General features: G+C 36.0%; 2 protein-coding genes across 2 annotated transcripts; both read right to left on the reverse strand.

The window, feature by feature from the left end:
• Positions 1–3,551: 3,551 nt before the first annotated feature.
• Positions 3,552–12,672, reverse strand: LOC111625321. The gene is made up of 3 exons (XM_023368447.1): positions 11,685–12,672; positions 7,384–7,702; positions 3,552–3,785 (listed from the first exon to the last, which is right to left on the reverse strand). Exons 1-3 carry the CDS (start codon positions 12,665–12,667, stop codon positions 3,552–3,554), a joined length of 1,536 nt encoding a protein of 511 aa, XP_023224215.1. The 5' UTR covers positions 12,668–12,672.
• A 2,689-nt stretch (positions 12,673–15,361) lies between these two features.
• Positions 15,362–16,327, reverse strand: LOC111625322. The gene has a single exon (XM_023368448.1). It carries the CDS (start codon positions 16,325–16,327, stop codon positions 15,362–15,364), a length of 966 nt encoding a protein of 321 aa, XP_023224216.1.
• Between the last annotated feature and the right edge of the window lie 7,271 nt (positions 16,328–23,598).

Below are 23,598 nucleotides of genomic sequence, written 5' to 3' on the forward strand. Positions count from 1 at the left end.
AAAATCTTTTGTGAAAGTGTTCATTGTCCAATTTGTTTGCAGTCCAAACTGTTCATTAACTGATCACCTACTGTAGAGATTACATGAATTTAACAGATTCTGAAGCATATCTCAGACTTGTAGACTGTAAATATTAGTAGTATATATATGAGAGACTCTGGGATAATTTGGTTAACTTCGTGAGGGTTTATAACTTTTATTCCAGAAACTCTCATGATTTTGAGGGAAAGACGTCGAGCAGGGGCTAAAATCGTGCAAAATCGCAGAATCTCTCGACCGATTTCTAGATAATTACCATCCCAGAAACTCTCATAGGAGTCGAAACCACACCCATTTTCGATGCCCCTTCNCTCTCTCTCTCAAAATATGAAGAAATCATCGTATATCTCTCGTATATGAAGAAATCGACTAGTTCGGCATCTCTCTTATATGAAGAAATCGTCTAAAAAACATTAATTCGTCAGGTAAAATTTAAAATGTTTTTGCTGGTAGAATCAGGCTTCCGAAATTTTTTAGAATGCTATCGTAAAAGCGATCTCGAATATATCGATCCAGCCATTTTTTTTTAGAGATATAAAATCTGAAATTTTTAACGTAATTACGAACTTCGGGAATGATTATAGAGTACGATTTGTGATTAGCTTAAAAGTAATAATGTACAAAAGTGTAGAAATGGGAGATAAATACGAGTTTAAAGATTTTTTCTTTACGAGTTATGCAGAACGAGTTCTAAGCCCTTTTCTAAGTTGGAAGAATATNTTGAGCCTCCCGTTTATCCGAAGCAGGGGCCAAAGCAGTGTGTTGGGGACGTTATGTTGCCCCTCAACTACCAGGATCCCCCTTTCCGGCATACGGGACACCACGCACGGCAAACACGTGGGTGGGCGTTCAGATCCCAGGGATGGTGAAGAGGAATTTCTAGACCATCTCTGGGAGGTCCCCTCACCACGGACAGGAACCCACATCGAGGGGAAGTGGACAAAGACTCATCTATGTATGTATAGTCAAGATGAAATATATTTTCTATATAAATGTCATAATTTGTCCTGGAAATTTTTTTTATTTTTTTACTTTATATATCCTTTATTTCTCGAGAAATTATAATAAAGGAGAGAAAATTAAAATAGATATGAAATTTTAGAGGACCATGTATCGACAAATCTAATTTAAACCTCCTGCTATCATCTGATTGGTTATACAAAATTAATATTCCTAATTGGCTCGTGTCAGAAAAAGTAGGTGCGACTTCTGTAAATCATGCGAGTGGTCCGACCAACCCAGAAAAATCGACAGTCTATGTCATCAGTCTAACTATCGCAATATCATAAAAATGGGCGTGAACTTATGGACTGAAATGATATAAATACTGCAGCAATACTGGAATCTCTGCCAAAGCAAAATGGCTAAACCATTATCAAAAGACAGAGAGCTTATCATTAAACATAGAAATGAAGGGAGAACATTAGAAGAAATAGCCCAATCTTTAAAAATATCTACTCGAGTTATTTCGAAGAGCGTGTGACAATATAACGACACGGGTTCTCTGTCGCCGAAGAAGAAGACGGGTCGACCGCGACTTACAACCCCGGAAGAAGATGAAAGTCTAAAATTAAGCAGTCAGCAGAACCGTTTTAAAACGACCAGAAAACACAGATGTGAATTAAATCTCAACGTGTGTGTGGATACGGTGAAACGCAGGTATGTAACATTTGTATTATAATAATCAAACTTCCAACGAAATATATATACTGTATTTTGATAAAATGAATTTCCAGAAATAAAACTTTATTAACATGTTATTTCATATAAAGAAATGTAGGAAACAGAGATAATATATATATATATATATTTCTTTTATTAATAGGCTAAGGAAATTTAAGCTGTATAAACGGCGGGCAGCTAAAAAGCAAAATGTAACGATTGGAAATCAATTCTATCAGTTAGGTTTTGCCAAACAGTATAGTCAGTCGGTAGTACGCGTCCGATTGGAAAAACATGATATTCACTGATGAAAAAGTATTTTGTAGTAAAAATAGCGGGGTCTTATGGGTGCGCCGACCACCATCAACACGGTATAATCCTGAATACATAAGGCGCACCCAAAGAAGTGGTCGTTTTTCCATAGGCGAGTTTTCAATTTCGTGTTTGTGTATTTATATCATAATTCTAACAGACAGTGAAATACGAAACTTACATTTAACATTGAAAATAATTACATGAACATGAAAACATATCAGCATGTTCATTTTATAAATCACAACTTTATTTAATTTTTCTGTTTCAGGTGGGGAGCTGATCCGAATTGACGGCCATTTGAACGCCCTGCAATATGTTAAAATATTACAAGAGGGGCTTATTCCTTCGGTGAGGGCTGTATACGGGGATGCTCGCATGTGGTTCGTCCACGACTGGTCTCCAATTCATACAGCACGGGTCACGACAGTGGGTGAGAGCCCAAAATACTTTAATAGACATGCAATGGCCGGGGAGAAATGCAGACCTGAACCCGATAGAGCACCTTTGGGCCGCAATCTCTCACGAACCCATCCAGGCGGCGACTCCCGATGAACTTTGGCAGACAGTCAAATTTCGTTGGGAAAAGCTCCATGAGGGTATACTTTGCCAAACTCTTGTGGCAAGTATGCCTGAACGGGTGAATCAAGCCATGGACAGAGCGGGCAATTGGACAAGGTTCTGATACCTCTCCCCGTGTAACTTGGTTCAAATTGTAAACGTGACTGAACCCGCGAAACTAGGCTACCAGGCTCAAATTACCGATATACGTGACTGAATCCATGTTATCAGATTCAAATTGCCAGATACACAGTTCCAGAGACTTGTCCATTCTTTATTCCTTGATTCTCACTTTGTGTGGTTTTAATTCTGTATTTGTGCTTAAATTATCTTAATTTTCGGACAAAATATTTATGAATATCTCGCAAATTAAAGAATTAATTAATAAAATTTGATCAAGTGCAGCATCTTAAATCTATCTTACATCCATGTGAACTAACTTTTGGACTACTTTATATAATTATTTATTATTTTAAGGCATGTTTTTAGACCAATTAACCATTTAAAATAGGTTTCTTACATATAAAATGGGATTTGTCTTGTTATTTCTAATAATAATGATAAAAATCTCAGCAATGCAATTGGTTCTCAATAAATGTAATTCAGTAAGAGGTCAGTTCATTTTATGGAACTTAGTGTATCAACTTTCATACTTTATGAAGTGTAAACGTATAGTCGTCATCATCATTAAATCTAATTATGAGAAGTAATTTCATTCAGAAAAGTTCTTTATCTAAGAAAAAAAGACGTAAAAAAATCAATAAATAAAATCATTTAATTAAATAATTCTTATTATACTTAAAGAAAAATGATCCCCTTCAACGTAATTATATGAAAATTTGAAATTTAAAACTATTTTTGCATCATTTTATAAGCAATTTTATTCAGTTCATCGTTGTAATAGAACTTAATCTTTGTCAATGTTTAATTCTATTCAAATTAATAAATTCTTTTTAAAAAATGATGGATTACTATCATTAATATTCCAAGATAATAGACTTTTTATTTAAATTATGTATAATTATTCCATATTTGGATAAATCATCAGAATCTTCGTAACTAAAAGATGCTGAAGATCTCTTATCCATCAGCATCTTGGACGTTGGTAGATGAGATGTGCAATTTATAAGAGTGTATTTACTAGTGACACTCATTACAAATTGAGTGTTTTTGTCCTCATATGAGTCAGTTCCAGTTTTACCTGGATTTTCCTATTTTAATTTTTGCTCTTTTATTGATATATAAAGTAATTTGTTATAAGATGTTAGCCACACTGTGTTCTACTTACTTGATTGGACTTTCTTGTCAGCCACACCCTGCATTAAGCTTATTTTCTTTATGCGATAGATAAAATTGATTTATTTCATATTAAAAACACTGGGTTTGAAAAAACTATGCGACTCAAGTAAGGGAACCATTCCTAACGACTCACGCATGGTTAAAGCTGTATTGTATTTAATTACAGGAAAATAAACGTAAATATAACGTTATAAATAAAGGAAAGTATGAAAATTAAAAAAATAATTAAAATTTATGATAATCAGTGGCTACAATTTTACAATTTTAAAATAAAAACAGCTGACGCTACACAGGCAACAGAAGCAATCATCAATTAGTATTGTCAGCCTACAGCAGACGTTTAAGGTGGAAATAAGCTCCTCTGAATAATTTTCCTAATCCCTATTATGGCCCAAACCGGACCGGTCCATCTCAAAACGTTTTGTTAACAAATAAAAGGATCTGACACGGTAAGTGATAAGCTGACTGCGCACCTGAGTAAAGCTTAAGACCAAGAACGAACTTTTTCTCTTAGCTAGTACGTTTATTCGTTGTGAAATTATCGAACATTATATCAAACATGTTTCAAATTAAAACTTTGTAATGCTATCAACTAATATAATGAACTAATATACTTTATTTCTTGTCTTAACAGATATGAAGTGAACAAAGCATTAACTTTTCGTTTTATTCTTTTAATACCCAACTTTAATTACTAACAGAACTTATTTATAACCAACGAAACTCTGACAAGTAACAACTTTACAAGTGTTGCCAGATATAAATGTACAATAATTAACATGCATCCTTACATTTATATTGTAACACTAAAAAATGTTAGCTGTTACTTTTCTTGTATTTAACTTGGAAGCTCTATTAACAACTTATCTTAATCTCACACATCTTATATTCTATTCTTTTACATTTAGCATCTCTCTATATTTAATAAATTTGATATTTCATAATGTCTTTGTTAATATATCAGGATTATTATTTTCTGACTATTTTTACAACTATCAACAACTCATAGCCCGAGTAGTAAATACATCACCAAACGATCGCCTAAATATCGGGCTATAATATGGCTAATTAAATGATTGGAATAAAGTAATTTGACACTAGAGGTAGACGTTAGGCGCCATCTGTTAATTAAATTAATAATTACAATTAAATAAATAAATCAAATAAATAAATTTAGAATCTTCTGGAATAAAAGAACTGGCCCGGGGCGGGACTCGAACCCGCAGCCTCCGCTTGCCGTGCGGCGCGCTTACCAGTTACGCTACCCAGACCCTCGAGCTAGTCTTCGCTTCCAGAAGTATATTAGATTTAGATATAACCTTACTTGGTTAAATACATCACTGACTGGGGACGACTCCTTCGCCCACGGCCATAGCGGCACTCAGCCAGCTAACGCAACACCCGGCGAGGTATNGATCGTTTGGTGATGTATTTACTACTCGGGCTATGAGTTGTTGATTTATATATATATATATACCTCGCCGGGTGTTGCGTTAGCTGGCTGAGTGCCGCTATGGCCGTGGGCGAAGGAGTCGTCCCCAGTCAGTGATGTATTTAACCAAGTAAGGTTATATCTAAATCTAATATACTTCTGGAAGCGAAGACTAGCTCGAGGGTCTGGGTAGCGTAACTGGTAAGCGCGCCGCACGGCAAGCGGAGGCTGCGGGTTCGAGTCCCGCCCCGGGCCAGTTCTTTTATTCCAGAAGATTCTAAATTTATTTATTGATTTATTTATTTAATTGTAATTATTAATTTAATTAAGAGATGGCGCCTAACGTCTACCTCTAGTGTCAAATTACTTTATTCCAATCATTTAATTAGCCATATTATAGCCCGATATTTAGGCGATCGTTTGGTGATGTATTTATTTTTACAACTTCAATTTTTCCTTTCTTAACATTCTCATGCACAAAATGATAATAAACTTCAATATGTTTTGAGTTTTTTGTAAACTTTCCATATTTCACAACGGCTACTACACCTGAGTTGTCTTCATATACATTAATTCGTTTACAAACTTTAATAAAAACCTCATTTATTAGACAAATTAAAAAATTTATTTCTGTTACAGCTTCTGATAATGCAATATACTGTACTCAGTAAATGCAAAAAACTGTTACACTATTCTGCTTTTTGGATTTCCAATCAATCTAATTATAAAACCTGTAATAGATTTCCTGTCTAGAATATCTCCTGCCCAGTCAGAATCCACAAAACAATCTAAGGTATCAGTATTACCGTGTTTCCCCGAAAATGAGACCTAGCACAGATTTCGCTGAATTGCAAAATATAATACCTCCCCCTGAAAGTAAGACCTAGCAAAGTTTTTTTTAGTCGTAATGGTCATCGACAGATGGATGAAAGTGGCCGTTGGCTTTTTGAAAGTACATCCACTGATTGGTCAGCCGACAATTACGCCACACGGCATAATTTGCATAAGACTATGGGTTAGGAATCACAAATTTGCATAATGTTACGGCAGGAGATGGCAAATTGGTCGGCCGGGAATCACGCCACGACATTTGCATAGTGCTACGGTTCAGTAAGCACTAATTGGTTATCGAGTCCAATGTTGACGCTATAAAAAGGCGACAGTTCAATTGGTTGATTTTTTATTGGCACAAAAGCCATACAGGCTATAATGCGCCATGGCACGTGGTATGATTGGGCGTATAAGGTAAATAAAAAAACACATATATACACAAACGATACATAACAGTTTAACCATTATAAAGCCAATGGTAATATAATATAAAATCTAAAATATAATAAATAAATAAACAACAAAAAATATATACAATAATTTAAATATGCAACACAAAGTAAATAAAACTATACAATAAATAAATCATCATATTTCACTATACATATTAATGACTTTCAGAAAGTCCAGTATATTATCCAGATTTGGCCTCTAACCCAAAATGTCTCTAAAGCTTGCATTTCCGAAATGCTGTCTATGAATCTAATCGAAAGCAACATATTTGCAAAATATGTGTTTAACACTTACAGCACAGTTGCAGTACAGTAGACCCCCTATAACGCTTAGATACGTTCCACGCTAACCAAAAATTATGTTGTAGGAACGATTAAATACATGAGCCAATCGCAGCCCAATAGGTGGGAACTTTACAAACTAAGGCTGTTTGAAAGGTTTTCTTCTATAAAATTAACCGATTCTAGACTAATTCCACTCAACATTTCCAAAATACGTATAATTTTTTGGGAATAATCTGTATAAACTATGCTATAAACAAAAAATTATAGAATTACTTACCAAGTGTGTACCGTTCGACTACGCCGTTGCTTAAAGCTGGTTTTCATCGCGGAACAGCACACGAAACGACAGCCGCAATTTCTGATAACAAATTTTTGGCAAAAAAATAACTTGACCTTTGGAGACATCATTAATATGAATAATTTTTATGGACGTTGAATAAGAAGTGTTTCTTTCACAAGAAATGTATAAAATTAGTGCTGTATTAGACTTACGGTACCTAATTTACATACTGACAGACGGATANAATGATCCTTTTTCAAAGCTTTCAAATTATTCGTAATATTTTCGAATATATGACTCGAGTTGTTTCCTTGCATAGGTTGTAACGGAATTAGAGTAGATAAATCTTCGGCTTTTATTTTAATCAATTTCATTTCCTTAGTAGTAATGACGTATTTGTTATTTTCACTAGTGATATTAAACCACGAACGTGGTATTATTATTTGGGATAAACCCACTTCCCAAGATCCTGTTAAATTTATCGGTGGATTAATTTTCGATGTGAAGGAGGATTGAGTATTTTTTGGAAAAAAATCCATACTCGCGGTGCTTATTAGAGTTACATAAAAATGATCCATTTTTTACTTTCTGCAATTCTTCGTTATAAAAGCGTCCTTTAATCGTGTTGTTGTTATAATCTTTCAGGACATAAGTAACTAGATTGGTAGGATGTTGTTTTTTTATAATGAAAATTTCCTTACTCCATCCGGGTAAATAACCTCTCGTGAAAGTTTTTCGTTTTTTAGAAACTCTAACTCTATCGTCGATTTTAAATTNTACTGACAGACGATAATAAACTCAACTTACTAGCCTAAAATCTCCGTAGCGTGTTACCAGGCGGCAGAAAGCATATATATAATTATAATAATATTACAATAGATTAAGTTAATATATAATTATATATACAGTACCTAATTTATATATAATTTATTTATAATACTAAACAGACGATAGCAAACTCAATTTAGCCGCTCCGTAGCGTGGCGCAAAATCGGAGGTAAGTAGTTCGGCTGCTCATCCACTATTGGTCCAAACTCTATCAATCTTCTTGCGAAACGACGTTATAGGAGGTGCGTTATACAAAATTTTCTACAATTTTTTGGCTATGTTATAGAAACGTACGTTATAGAAGGGTCGACTGTACTGACATACTGGTTCGTTATCTTCCTTCAAAAGGTATAGATGAGTCAGTCATGTGTCCAATTCTCAAACGAGTAAGGACAACCTCAAATCTCCTATCATACTGCCTGTTATGTGTCCAATTCTCTACTAAAGGTTTGATCTCATATAGTTTATTGTCGATTTGTGCGTTCCACAAAATTTGCTATCTCTCTGCTAGTCGTTTTTTAACTACCACCTTCAAATCACCTCCTTCAATACGCATTGTATGCTGTGAAGGACTTGCTGACTTTGCAGCTGTGTCAGCTTCTTCGTTTCCTCTTATACCTACATGGCCTGGGACCCAATAAAATTTTATAGAGAAATTCCTTGCAAAAAAATGGCAAATTAGTTTCTGAATTTTAATAACTATAAAATGAGAACTAAGTTCATACGACATCGAAGCCTGAAGTGCACTAACTGAGTCAGTGTAAATCACGCAGCAACAATCACCTTTCCAATTTATATACTTTAAGGCTAAATAAATAGCCTGCAACTCCGCAGAAAAGATGGAAGAATTCGGTGCTATTTGTTCTGCCACAGTTTCATCCTGGCAAACAAAGGCTAGGCCAACATAGTCAACCGATTTAGATCTATCAATGTATACAAAAATTAAATTCCTGTTACGATGCTGAATTTCTGCAAAGTGATGTCTATAGACGTAGTCTGGCGTGGTTTCTTTTGGAAACTGCTTAAACCAACATCTATCGCAAAGGTTCACCAAGATGAAATACTATTAACCTCAACATGTGAGATATTGCTTGAATTAATGTCAATCGTGCTGCTTACATTCTCCATTCTTATGTTGAATGTAAAGACACTATTTCAGCTAGCTTCAAATAGCCTTTTCAGCTGAGTATCCGATACTATAAATTCAACTGAAAGTTTAGTATGAGATTTCTATTTTAATAATAAAAAAGAGACAACTGTTCTCTCCTGAGAAATAGTGGAGGCTCATAAGCATCCACGTACAGNCGCGAATCGAGTTTAAATTTACATAGAGAAATATGTACAAATTTCAAATTTCAAAGACTATCGGTACCTACAGTCGAAAATTCCATTCTTAAATTTAACGATTTTCATAAGATGCTTAAGCATCCTGTTGTTGTTTATTGCGACTTCGAATGTTTAACAGAAACAGTTTCTAACGCGATGCAATCAACAGATACTAGCTTTAGTACCGTTACGCAAATTCATAAACCTATTTGTTATGCGATGGTCGTATTAGATAAAAACGAAACAATTATCTATTCTAAATTTTATTGTGGGTTAGACGTTATAGATAATTTTTTAGAAACTTTAAAACATCAATTGGAACGTCTTATTAAAGAAATAAAACTTAATATTCCATTAGATCCTCGAACAATTCCAAATTCTATTAATTGAGATAAATGTAATATTTGTGGAAAAAAGTTTTCCCCTAACGATGTAAGCGTAATTGATCATAATCATTTAAATGGAAGGTTTCGACAGGTAGCGTGTCAGGGATGTAATTTAAATTTAAATCTAAAACCTTTTATTCCCGTAGTTCTTCATAATTTTTCTGGTTACAATTCGCATCTAATTTTAAAAGTTATTTCTAAAAAATATATATCCTCTCTTAGAATTATTCCCATCAATATGGAAAAATACACTACATATACTTTAGATTGTTTTAAATTTTTAGACAGTTACCATTTTTTAAATTCATCATTATCAAGTCTAACTGAGGATTTAATAAATTCAAAATACAACTTTCCGATTTNACTATTTCAGCTAGCTTCAAATAGCCTTTTCAGCTGAGTATCCGATACTATAAATTCAACTGAAAGTTTAGTATGAGATTTCTATTTTAATAATAAAAAAGAGACAACTGTTCTCTCCTGAGAAATAGTGGAGGCTCATAAGCATCCACGTACAGACTTTGGACAAAAAATGTGCGGAAGGCACCAGTGCACAGACAGAATGCTTGATGGTAAATTGGATCCAGCATCCGAAGAGTAGATTCCCTCACAGAGCCATACACAACACATCCGTAGTCCAGCTTAGAGCAGACGAGAGCCCTATAAATCCTGAGCATAAAAACTTTGTCTGCTCCCCAAGATGAGCAGCATAGTAGCTTTAAAAGGTTTAGAGATTTTAGACATCTACTCTTTAAGTTGCGCAAGTGTGGCAAGAATGTCAGTTTTTGGTCAAAAAAAACACCCAAAAACTTAGCTTCATTCACCATTCGAATTTTATCCCCATTTAGGTAAATTTCCGGATCCAAGTGCAAACCACGCTTTCAACAAAAGTAAATGCATGATGTCTTCGCTGCGTTAAATGTAAAGCCATTGATCTTGGACCAATCATATACGCGATTTAGGAAGGTTTGCATTTGTCTCTCGATGAAACTCATATTACTAGACTGGCAGGAGATCTGAAAGTCATCCACATACAGAGAGTGTTTCACACTGAGAGGGAGACAGTTAGCTATGCTGTTGATTTTGATTAAAAACAGAGTCACACTCAAAATAAAACCTTGAGGAACGCCTTCTTCTTGTGTGAAGAGCCTAGATAACGTGTTGCCCATCCTGACTTGGAATCTTCGATTATGTAGGAAGTTTTTTATAAAACTTGGCAAATTACCCCGCAACCCAACAGCGATCATAAGCCTTCTCTATATCAAAAAACACAGACACGAAGTGCTGTCGTCTAACCAACGCTTCGCGAATAGATGTTTCGAGGTTTACTAAGTTATCAGTGGTACTTCTGTTCCTACGAAAACCACTCTGATGTGGTGAAAAGTAGTTCTTTTCCTCTAAGAGATACATTAGACGTCTGTTCACCATTCTCTCAAAAAGTTTACAGAGACAACTTGTCAGAGAGATTGGTCTATAATTACAGGGATTCTTGTGATCTTTACCTAGCTTAGGAATGGGAACAATGATAGATAGCCTCCAAGAGTCAGTAAAAGTATGTTCTGTCCATATTCTGTTAAACAGATTTAGAAAATTACAAAGGGAATTGTTTCACAGATTTTTAATCATGCTGTAATCGATTCTATCTGGGCCTACAGCACTATTCCCCAAGCGACAGATAGCCGTATGAAGTTCTATGTTCGTAAATGGCACATTATATTCCTCATTAAATGAGGAGTAGATAGTTAGTTTGTTAAAGTTTATTGGCACAAAGGCCATACAGGCCAAGCTGCGCCAGGGCAAATGGTATATATAAATAAATAAATATATATATATATAAGATGTTCAATATAAATAAATAAACTAATCAATAACAAAACCACAGATAACAATATATATATAAATAATAACAAGATGTATACATAAATGAATAAATAAATAATCAACAAGGTATATATATAAACATAACCTACATAAATAATTAAACATGTTTATAAATATTATTCACTTTCAAAAAGTTCAATAATTTGTCAAGATTTGGCCTCTGGCCCAAAATCTCTCTCAGACTTGCATTTCCAAAATGCTGTCTATGACTTTGATCAAAAGCTGTGCAGTTGCAAAGCATGTGTTTTACACTTAGAAAGCAGTTGCAATGCTCGCATACTGGCTGGTCTTCACCCTTCAAAAGGTATTGATGAGTCAACCGAGTATGCCCAATTCTCAAACGAGTAAGAATTACTTCAGATCTCCTGTCATACTGTTTATTACGTGTCCAATTTTCTATATTCAACTTGATCTCGTGTAGTTTATTGTGGATTTGTGCATTCCACATGTTTTGCCATCGCTCTGCTAGTCGGTTTTTAACAACTAGCTTCAAATCACCTCCTTCAATAAACATTATATGTTGTAAAGGACTAGCTGCCTTTGCAGCTGCGTCCGCTTCTTCATTTCCTTTTATACCTACATGGCCTGGGACCCAAGAAAATTTTACAAAAAAATTACTTGCAATAAGATGGCAAAACAGTTTATGAATTTTCGTCACTATGGAGTGGGAACTAGGTTCACACGAGATCAAAGCCTGAAGTGCACTAACTGAGTCAGTGTATATGACACAGCAACGATGACCTTTCCTATTTATATACTTTAAAGCTAAATAAATAGCATGCAACTCTGCAGAAAAGATGGAATAATTCGATGCAATTTGTTCTGCCACAATTTCATCCTGGCAGACGAAAGCTGAGCCAACGTAATCATCAGATTTAGATCCATCTGTAGAAATAGAAATTAAATTCCTGTCACGATGTTGAATTTCTGCAAAGTGCTGTCTGTAAACGTAGTCTGGAGTGGATTCCTTTGGAAATTGCTTTAAGCTAAAGTCAACATTTATCACAGGAGTTGACCAAGGAGATATGCTACAGACCTCTAGCTGTGAAATGTTGCCTGTGTTCAGGTCAATCGTGCTGCTCACATTCTCCATTCTTACGGCGATTGAGGGACACTGCTTGGGCGAGCTTCAAATAATCTTTTCAGCTGAGTATCTAATACTGTACAATTGACTGAAGGTTTAGAGTTGGATTTCTGTTTTATATAGTAAAATAGAGACAACTGTTCTCTCCTGAGAGATAGTGGAGGCTCATAAGCATCCACATACAAACTTTGTACAGGGGAAGTTCGAAAAGCACCAGTGCACAAACGTAGTGCTTGGTGGTAGATTGGATCCAGCATCTGAAGAGTAGATTCTCGCGCAGTTCCATAAACAATGCAATCGTGATCCAGCTTAGAGCGGACAAGGGCCCTATAAATCCTGAGCATAGAAACTTTGTCTGCTCCCCAGGATGAGCAGCATAGTACCTTTAAAAGGTTTAGAGATTTTAAACATCTACTCTTCAGGTTGCGCATATGTAACAAAAATGTCAGTTTTGGGTCGAAATAAACACCCAAAAACTTAGCCTCATTCACCATTGGAATTTTATCGCCATTTAGGTGAATTTCAGTATCCGGGCGCAAACCACGCCTTCGGCAGAAGTGGATGCACGATGTCTTCGCTGCATTAAACGTAAACCCATTGGTCTTGGACCAATCATATATGCGATTTAGGGAAGTTTGAAGTTGTCTCTCAATGAAACTCATATTACTAGACTGACAGGAGATCTGAAAGTCATCTACATACAAAGAGTGTTTCACACTGGTAGGGAGACAGTTAGCTATGCTGTTAATTTTAATTAGGAACAGAGTCACACTCAAAATAGAACCTTGAGGAACACCTTCTTCTTGTGTGAAGAGCCTAGATAAAGCGTTGCCCATCCTAACTTGGAATCTTCGATTCTGTAAAAAGTTTTTTATAAAAATTGGCAAATTACCCCGCAATCCGAATTGGTGTAGATCACGAAGTATCCCGTATCGCCAACAGCGATCATAGGCCTTCTCTATGTCAAAAAACACAGACACTAAGTGCTGTCTTCGAACAAACGCTTCGCGTATAGATGTTTCAAGGTTTACCAGGTTATCAGTGGTACTTCTGTTCCTACGAAAACCACTCTGATGTGGTGAAAAGTAGTTATTTTCCTCTAAGAGATACATTAAACGCCGGTTTACCATTCTCTCGAAAAGTTTACAGAGACAACTTGTCAGAGAGATTGGTCTGTAATTACAGGGATTCTTGTGATCTTTACCAGGTTTGGGAATGAGAATAATGATAGATAGCCTCCAAGAGTCAGGGAAAGTTTGTTCTATCCATATTCTGTTAATCAGATTCAAAAGATTAAAAAGGGAATAATTGACAGATTTTTAATCACGGTATAGTGGATCTTATCCGGGCCTACAGCAGTATTCCCCGAGCGAGAAATCGCTGTATGTAGTTCTGTGCTGGTGAATGGCACATTATATTCCTCATTAAATGAAGAACAAAAATTTAAATTTTGTTTTTCTCTTTGTGCTTTATAAGCTTGAAAATTCCTTGGATACATAATATTGCTAGATGAAGCAGAAAATGTTTCACCCAGTAAATCAGCAATACCCTGTATATCGCTGATTATTGTGCTATTATTTTCCAGCATGGACACAGAGTGAGAAGCATATTTCCCATTAATTTTATGGATTTTATCCCAGACTGCTTTTGAGCTAGTGGAAAATGTTATGCTAGAAACATACTTCCTCCAAGAATCCCTTTGGCTTTGCCTTCTTATTTTTCTGGCGTTTGCCTTTGCTTTTTTAAAAGCTATCAAATTTTCAGCAGTGGGGTATCTTCTAAAAATCCCCCATGCTTTCTTTTGTGCTTTAAATGCTGCCTCGCAATTTTGGTTCCACCATGGTTTCGGATGTTTTGGGTATCTTGTTGATGTCTTTCCCATTGTTTTCTCAGCTGCCTGAATAATACACAAAGTGACAACTTCAACTGCATCATTGATATCAGCAGTATTGACCATTTCCTCAGTGATGTTAGCCAAAGAGGAAAATGCAGGCCAATCTGCCGTTTCCAGTTTCCAGCGTGGTGGACGGGCTGTTTCACAGCTTTCTCTGCCTCGGTATTTTAGAAATATTGGGAAGTGGTCACTAGAGAGTGGATTAGATCCAACCTCCCATGTAAATGCTGAAAACAGATTCGGAGTTGCTAATGACAGATCAATGGCAGTGAACGTTCTTGTTGGGGCATGGAAGTATGTCACTTCTCCCGTATTAAATAAATATAGTTGCTGATTGCCTATGAATCTTTCAATGGCTCTGCCTCGCCGGTTGATGTCCGGACTGCCCCACATTGGATTGTGGCCATTGAAATCGCCCAGTAAAAGGAATGGAGTTGGCAGCTGTTCAACTAATGAGTCCAGTTCATCTTCGTTGACTCTGACATCTGGTGGCAAGTATATAGAACAAACTGTGACAGTCACTCCAACAGAAATTCTGACTGCCACAGCTTGCAAATCAGTTGTTATTTGTACCGGCAAGGATGGGGTGTGATTTGAAACTACAATAGCCACACCGCCACTGGCACGGTTGTGGCTATCATCATCCTTGCGGTAGAGATTGAATCCTTTTAAAGTAATTCTCTCTCCAGGTTTCAGATGGGTTTCCTGGAGTGCCACGCAGAGAGATGATGTGGATGATGTCAAGTGTTTAATGTCAGAGAAGTTGTTGCGAAAACCACGACAGTTCCATTGGATTATTTTATAATCCATTATGTGTTTGAGGCAGCATTCTTTGTGAAGGTATCCCTCTTTAGTTTTACGGCTGATTTGCCTTTTGGAGGTAAAGTTGGTGGTGTCACCTCCTTATTAGTCTCCTCGTCAGAGAAGTCGGAGAACTCACTCATAGACTGAGCCTCTGATCTCTTGGATTTGGAGATGGCTGCTTTTAATTTTTGTTTGTTGAGCGGGTTCTTAGCAGCCTTCTTGGAACCCACGTTTCTTGTCATTACCCCTGTTTTTGGTAGGGGTGTTTTGGCTTTCTTAATCTCCTTTTCTGATGTTTGGGTAGTTGGGAGAATTAAACATTTCGCATGGCGGGTAAGAGATTCACTAGGAGAGACAGAAATATCTGTTTGAACCCCACATGTCTTTGTGGATTTCAAAACAGCAGCAAATGTTTTCTGTCTCAAAGGTGCAGTTGAAGTGACCATACGACGAGCCTCTGGGTAGGGTATGTTGTTGACTGTTTTCACCCGTTGTATCTCCTTTTCTCTTTGCCATGCAGGGCATTTTCGGGAGTAAGAAGGATGGGCATCTTTGCAGTTAACACAGCATGGGGTACTGGTACACTCGGTACTCTCGTGACCTTCAGTCCCACACTGTGCACATACGCTCTTGCCACGGCAGGATGTCTGTGAATGTCCAAACCGCTGGCATTTGAAACAACGCAGCGGATTTGAAACGTATGGACGGTCAGTGCAGCGCAGATAACCTGCTGTAATAAAAGATGGCAATGTCGGCTTGTTAAAGGTGAGAATTAAATGTTTTGTTGAAATTAACTTGCCATCCCGACGTATCAAGATACGCCGAACAGCAGTGACCCCTTGGTCTGAAAGGCCGATCTGAATATCTGATTCGTCTTCTGATATCAGATCAATCTCAGATATCACACCGCGTGATGAGTTTAAACTTCCATGAGGTGTGACTGAAACTCCCATATCTCCAAGTCTATTCATTGATAAAAGCTTTGTTGTTTGTTGAAAAAAGGCTGTTTCAACCAGTAGGTCCCTTGACCTCAATTTTTTAATTTTTTTTAAATGTCCTATGGTAGATTCAAATAATTTGTGAATCAAAAAGGGAGAACACTTAGACAGAGGTTTAGGTTGGTTGGTTGGTTTTTGTTTTTTGGCACAAGAGCCGTACAGGCCATGCTGCGCCAAGGCAAATGGTTAAAAAAATTTTAAGCATAATAAATAAATAAATAAACAACAACAACGAAAATAAATATACACATATTAGATACAAACGAAAAACAACATGCAAAAATGAAATAAATATATAAATAAATAATTGATTAATTAAATTTCTTTATACAAATTAATGACTTTTAAAAAGTCCAATACATTATAATGATTTGGNTATTGTTGTATTTGATATTAAATTTTATATATTGTTGTATGTTATATTAATTTTATCAAATAAAAGAGAGAGAGAGAATCGTTGTCGTTTATTTGTTCACTGTCACGACACGATAAATATCGTTAAAAAAATCAATATATAACGAAATAGCATGATTCGATTAGCAACGGTTTTAATATATTTCTTACCAGATGGCGCCACTCGCAAAAAATGATAATCGTCGTTAATAAAAATAAAATATTAGTTCGCTTATGCAAAATAATAGTTCTCTTATATAAAGAAAAATATATACATAGAACCGTTAAAAATGTTTGTACTTAAAATTAAGGAATCCAAGAATTGTTTTTTGCAACATCCTTAGTCTTGCCGCGTTCTCTTATAACGGAACGATTTATTCCAGAAACTCTCGTTCAAATCTCGCGGAGAAGTATAACCGAAGGGGCATCGAAAATGGGTGTGGTTTCGACTCCTATGAGAGTTTCTGGGATGGTAATTATCTCGGAATCGGTCGAGAGATTCTGCGATTTTGCACGATTTTAGCCCCTGCTCAACGTCTTTCCCTCAAAATTGTGAGAGTTTCTGGAATAAAAGTTATAAACCTCACGAAGTTAACCAAATTATCCCAGAGTCTCTCATATATATACTACTGATATCTGCTCTGTTTAAAAATTGGGCTTTCAGTTGCTCATTTAACTCTTTGCTCTGAATTATCTGAATAATGGCGGCATCCTCACAGGGCTCCGGTGTAATCTCGATTTCCATGGCTAATGCCTACAGCTAGATGGCATACATCTGTACATCCTTCTATTCCTTTTGAACACATGAATAGAATCTATTCAATCTGAACGAAAAAGGTTCACATTCAAAATGTTCTATCATGATCTGCTTGAATTCGTTGTGATCATCTTTACCTCTCTATTCTGCTGGTATATTCTGATGAACCCTCGAGCTATGCCAGTAAGTTTCAATTTGGTAACCGCCAACATTTGCACTTTTGTTAATGCTGCTAGCATTGTTACTTCCCTCAGCGATTCGAAAAATTCTGTGACTCGAAGTCCTGCTGCATCACTCAATAAATGTTGGTAAGAGCAGGAGAAAACTTCGTATTTCATTCAGGGTGTCTCCTCTTGAGTTTTTTTCGATTGTAACCTTGAAGCTCTGCTATTCCAACCTAGCTTCTTTTTGGGTTTATTTTCCTAAGCCTAGACTATTTTTGGGCAAAAATGTACTAAACAGTATTTCCTAACCTCCAAAAACTTTGTTTCAGCAGACGAAACCTGTCTAAACCAAATCTGTTTTCAGCGGACAAATCTGTCGAAAACCTGAAAGTTGGCCAACACCACCCCTGACACCAATTTGTGAGAAACCGTGGACCAAGGGTTAATCCATTCTGTCCACTTACTCAGCAACAGTCTGCAAGTACCTCTCACGTTGTCGTTTCGGATGGCTCTCTAACGAGTGTAGAGAGAAATGAGCAAGTCGACAGGCATTGCAGAATAGACAGGAGACAGGTTTAACAAAGTAACAAAGCATTTATTGAATAACTAAATCTAGATTACAGGAGGCTATATAAGTTCTAAGGTTAAATGCGGTTATGAGCTATACTATTTACACCAGGGGTCGCCAAAGTGGTCGATGCAACATCATTGGGGGTGATTCTTGTAATTTGTAGGAAAACGACGTAGGAATTAGGGGTGGTGTCGTCTGCTACAGTCTTGGATTATGCCATATTATTCAATAGTTTCAGCCCCAATTTTAAAGTATTGATTCTGTTTTTGTGAAACGCTTTTGACACGAGTCATCTGAATCAGTAAGTGATTGGTTTTTTTTAACCGTGGATTCAAACCATAATCGCCAGACAACAGACAATTATAAACGCTCTTAACATCAGTACTCTTAACACCTTGACTTTCTTTGATCCCTAATTTCGGATATTTGACATTCCAACGGTCAACTGCAGCAGAATGTAATCGGATCCGTCAAGAATTCAAGGAACGTCCCCTCTCCCAAAGTTAAGTGAACTCGCGGTCGAACATGACAGCAACAATTTCGTCTCAGCTGATTGGTGTTTGCAACATAAAAGACTCCTCTTTGTAGCTCTGGATTTCTGTAGTTCGTGACGTCGTGCACGATAGAAGCAATTTCGCTTTACCTTGTGAATTTCTCCACAACTTGCTCTTCCCCCTTCTGGCCATGGAAAGCACACAAAACAACGATAATAATTCACAACCCCCATAACTCATCATCACCCAACCTACTGGGTCCATCATGTCCGCCCTCTTCCGGGGAAATCACTTCCTGGCTCACCACCAAAAACATTAATTTAACCAACCCCACAATTGTGATACAATCCTCCTCCCTGGAGCGTATTCTCAACGGGAAAACTTTATACAAACATCTGAAAAGCCTCCACCCCGACCTCAACAAAAAACTAATCAACATTTCGACTACAAAAACTGGAAAACTTTATGTCTCCACTCTTCCATCATTCGTTATTACATTACTTTCCTATACTCAGATAGGAGATACCCCCATTCAAACCTCCCTGATGCACAATTCTTACATAAAAACCCTCATTATCAAAGGCATCCCCACAGATCTGGACGCGCGTGAAATATTCGAGCTCCTTCAAGAAGACGGTCATTTCCCAATAAGAGTTCAGCGATTTAGCAGAAAACATGACGACTAACGCCTTCCAACAGGCACCATTAAACTCGACCTTGCGATGGACCATATTCCTACGCATGTCCGTCTATTCCTCACAGCATTCCGCACAGAGGAATATAATTACCGTCCGTGGATCTGTCACAACTGTGGCCGTCTGGGTCACCCCCAACTATTTTGCAGCTGCACCAGATGCGGAGACCAACACACGAGCGACAAGTGCCCTGCCACACAACCCACCTGTGTTAATTGCTCTGGTAAACACTTATACACCTCCCCTAACTGCCCGGCATACCACACAGAACAACTAATCATGCATCATCAAAAACAACATAACTGCTCACGTCAGGAAGCTCGCACCCGCACGCAACGCATCAGTACTCACCAGCCCTCCTACAGCGAGATAATTAAGAATGCTCACAGACAAGATGACCCTACCTCGTCACACACCCTTCAAATCAACCCCTCCCCTTAGAGCAGTCCGGCTCCCTTCCACACCTCATCGCCATACAAGATGCCATAGCCAAGCAAAACCTCATTCTCAATCACATGATACAGATCCTCCAAACCCTCACAAAATAGACCCCCACACATCTTTGACTCAGGCCCAGCCAGAAACTAACCCTGATCTCTGTAATCTGAATCCCCAGATGCCCAATACCATCTCCCCATCTACTATTGGGGGCCCCCACAATCGCATCTACTATTGGGGGCCCCCACAATCGCATCTACTATTGGGGGCCCCACAACCTCTGCACTCGTGCCGCCTTCGCCCTCCCTCAACCCACAACCACAAGCCACTCCCAATGCTGAGGAAACAGCTCACCCCACAAAACGTTGCACCAGAGGGACCGTGCATGACCCAAAAATCAACACTGTAAATATTAAGACTAAAAAACCAAAAGTCAAAACCTCCAAACAAGAACCTGATCACATCGCTCCAATCACTACCCTCCCCTCAGGTCTGCAACGCCAGACACCGACCCCTCCACCCAAAAACTAATCCTCACAACCATGAAACTGCTCCAGTGGAACGCTACTAGCCTATCCAACAAAATCACACAAATTAAAACGGAAGACACATGGAAAACTTTTGACATCATTTTAATTCAGGAATCCTGAATTAAAGAAAACCTGACGTTTTGACAGCTAAGTGTCAACTTTCGCACTGACTTGTTATTACAACTGGTGATCTCCAATCTGATTGTCTGTTTTTTCTATTGGTAATATTTATATTTTGAAAAACGATTAACATTAATTTGAACTTACTTTGATTAACACCAATTTTAATATCCCCTTTAAAATCTACAGGCTCACAGGACAGAATAAGTTAACACTCAGCCGGCTAATTATTCTGCCGGCTGAGAAGGAACAGTATGAAAACAATTTTTGTTGAGAACTATACATTTGAGATTTATACAGTTTTCGCGATTGTGTTCTTCTGTGTCTATTTTACATAGTAATAATTTTTTTGGATTTTATTTTTAAATAAACACGCTGCTTGCACAACTCAAGATCATTATTGTAGTGAGGTAAATGTTCCTTTTACTGTCTTTTTCTTTAGTTTTTGTGCTAGTTTTTGTGGTATGACAAATTTATGTAGTTGATTACATATGTCCGTTATAGTTTCCATGATTTCTGATAATTGTTTTTTCTTATCGTAAATGCAATGTGTAAAGTCACTTATGTAAATTTTTTCATTATTTATTTAGTTTTTGTACTAATTTGTGTTTTTATATATCTGTTATTCATTAATATGTGTAATTTTTTACACTTTTATTTAACTTTGTTAATTAATTTACAAAATAGAGAAGTCAAAATATTGTAAACAAAAGCACGTGTTTCTGTAAAAACGTGACAGGTCATGTGACCGCAGAAACACCTGCAACAGGTAAGGTGACACCATTCTATTTCCTGTGACCTTCTAAGACGTAGAAGCCATCTAAGAAATTAAAATAATTTAAAATATTAAATGTTCACCATTATTTAAAAGCATTATTTCAGTAAATAAATTCGTGTTTTTATTGTTTAGATACTTATGATAATTTAAATATAATAAAATAACTTATTGTTATTATTTTCGTAATAATAACATTTATTTATCAGAATAAAAAATACAGAAAATACATTTTAAATATTATTTTGTAATATATTAATAAGTTAAATATTTTTATGATATATAAAATATATTATTTGTGTATGAAAAGTTAAGTACAGTGGTACCTCAGGATACGAAATTAATCCGTTCCGAAACTGAGATCGTATCATGAAAATGTCGTAAGGTGAATCAACTTTTCCCATACAATTACATGTTAAACCAAATAATTCGTTCCAATGCGAAAAACATACTCAAATTAAAGCCAAGTAATACATTAAAAAAAATAACTGTAGTAAGGAAAACAAATGAAAAATGCGAACTAATGTAACGTCGTATGGTGAGTTTTTGTTCGTATCGTGGAGCAAAAAGATGTTCGAATTTCATGTCGTATCCTGAAAATTTCGTATGCTGGGGCGTTCGTATCCTGAGGTACCACTGTACTCTTTTCATCTCCAGTTGGCACCAATGTAAATGTAATATGTAATTCTGTTCTCAATTTTTTTTTAATTAAATAAATTTGAGTAATTCAACATAATTCAAAATTTCTGAAAATACACAATTCTAAATGTTAATATTTTTATGAACCAAATCACAAGTAACATTTCTTTAATTTTTTAATAAATAGTAACTTTATACATAGCATATTTTTTGTTTAATAAAAAGAGGGGCTTTAAAAATAAGATTACAAATATTTTAGTTTTTTAATGCAAACACACCAAATTTACAGTATAATTTATTAGCAGGTAAATAAATAATTTGGGAAGGTCTTTGGTTTAAAATTTCGTCACAAGATGGCATACATTTAGCCTATCAGAAATTTTACAATGTGTTAATTTTTATGAAAAACACCAGATATTATTATTTTTTACTGCAAGTTACGATTTATTTTAGTAATTACGTAATTGCCTTTACTAATGCGCGATTAACGCTTAATTATTTTTTATGGAATATTTTTTATTAATTTAATTTAATCGTTTTAAACTTCTAATGCACAAATTTCACTTTGGTAATTTTTTTAACGTAGTTTCTGATGTCATAAACAATGTCTGATAATTATAGAAACGTTATTTTTTATTTTTGTATGAGAAAAATTGTTACCATACGTCTGTGCATTACATATGATACACTGCATTTTTATAACAACGAAATGCTTAGCTATAATATTGTTATAGTAAATTAATATCCACAAATTAGTATCCTTTATAAAATATTTACTTTCAAAAGCATATTACGATGTATGGCGAAAAATTGCGTATACTATAAAAGCTATAATCAATCAATCAATCAAAGTTTTATTATACTAAGGAAAAAAATCCTTGTTACAGGGCGGTTATTTTATACATGAAAAAGCCGTTGTTTTACATCTTATGTTGTTTCTTTTTATAAACAAATAATTTTACAGAGATAGAAAAAATGTACATAAAAAAGTTTTAGTTGCATATCATTAGCTAAATATTAATTCATAACATCATTATCAAATATATTAGTAATCTGGTTGGTAAGTTATGTAGTTTATACATACCATTTTTTAGTAAATCTCCAATTCTTAACATATAATTTAAATCGTGGTTCATGCCAAGTATTTCTGTTATTTGGTATTTCCGACGATATTTTTTAATAGTTGTGCAGTCTTTCAACAGATGAAGAATAGAAAAGTTTTCCGATTTTCACCAATAACACTTTTGTTTAGAACAATTTATATATGTATTATTAACCGACAAAGAATGTTGGCTCAAGTGTATGTGTATATACCCAACTGCATGAGAACCGTCGGCAAATTCTTAGGCAGCGTTACAATCAGGCTACCACCATTTATCAAGCCGAATTAGCAGCAATTCATCAGGCTGTTCAGTGGAGTTTGACACTCTCTGAACTGTTCAAGCTTATCTCAATTTTAAGTGATTCTAAAGCTGCACTGCCCTCACTTACGAATACTAATCTTCAAAATAGTATGATTAGGAATATCCAAGAAAGTGTAAGCCTAAGCTGGAAATGTTTTAAATTCTTCTATGTCCCATACCATGCAGGTGTGGTGGGCAATGAGATGGCAGATGCCGCGGCAAAGGATGCTTCTAAAAATGAAAACCTACCTCTGACTATACAGCC

This window comes from Centruroides sculpturatus, unplaced genomic scaffold (genome assembly GCF_000671375.1).
Source record: "Centruroides sculpturatus isolate CEXI.00-Female unplaced genomic scaffold, Cexi_2.0 scaffold428, whole genome shotgun sequence".
NCBI classification, from domain to species: Eukaryota; Metazoa; Arthropoda; class Arachnida; order Scorpiones; family Buthidae; genus Centruroides; species Centruroides sculpturatus.

Coding starts and splice junctions, on each gene's coding strand:
- LOC111625322 (XM_023368448.1), bottom strand. CDS start 16,327: ATGAATAGACTTGGAGATATGGGAGTTTCAGTCACACCTCATGGAAGT.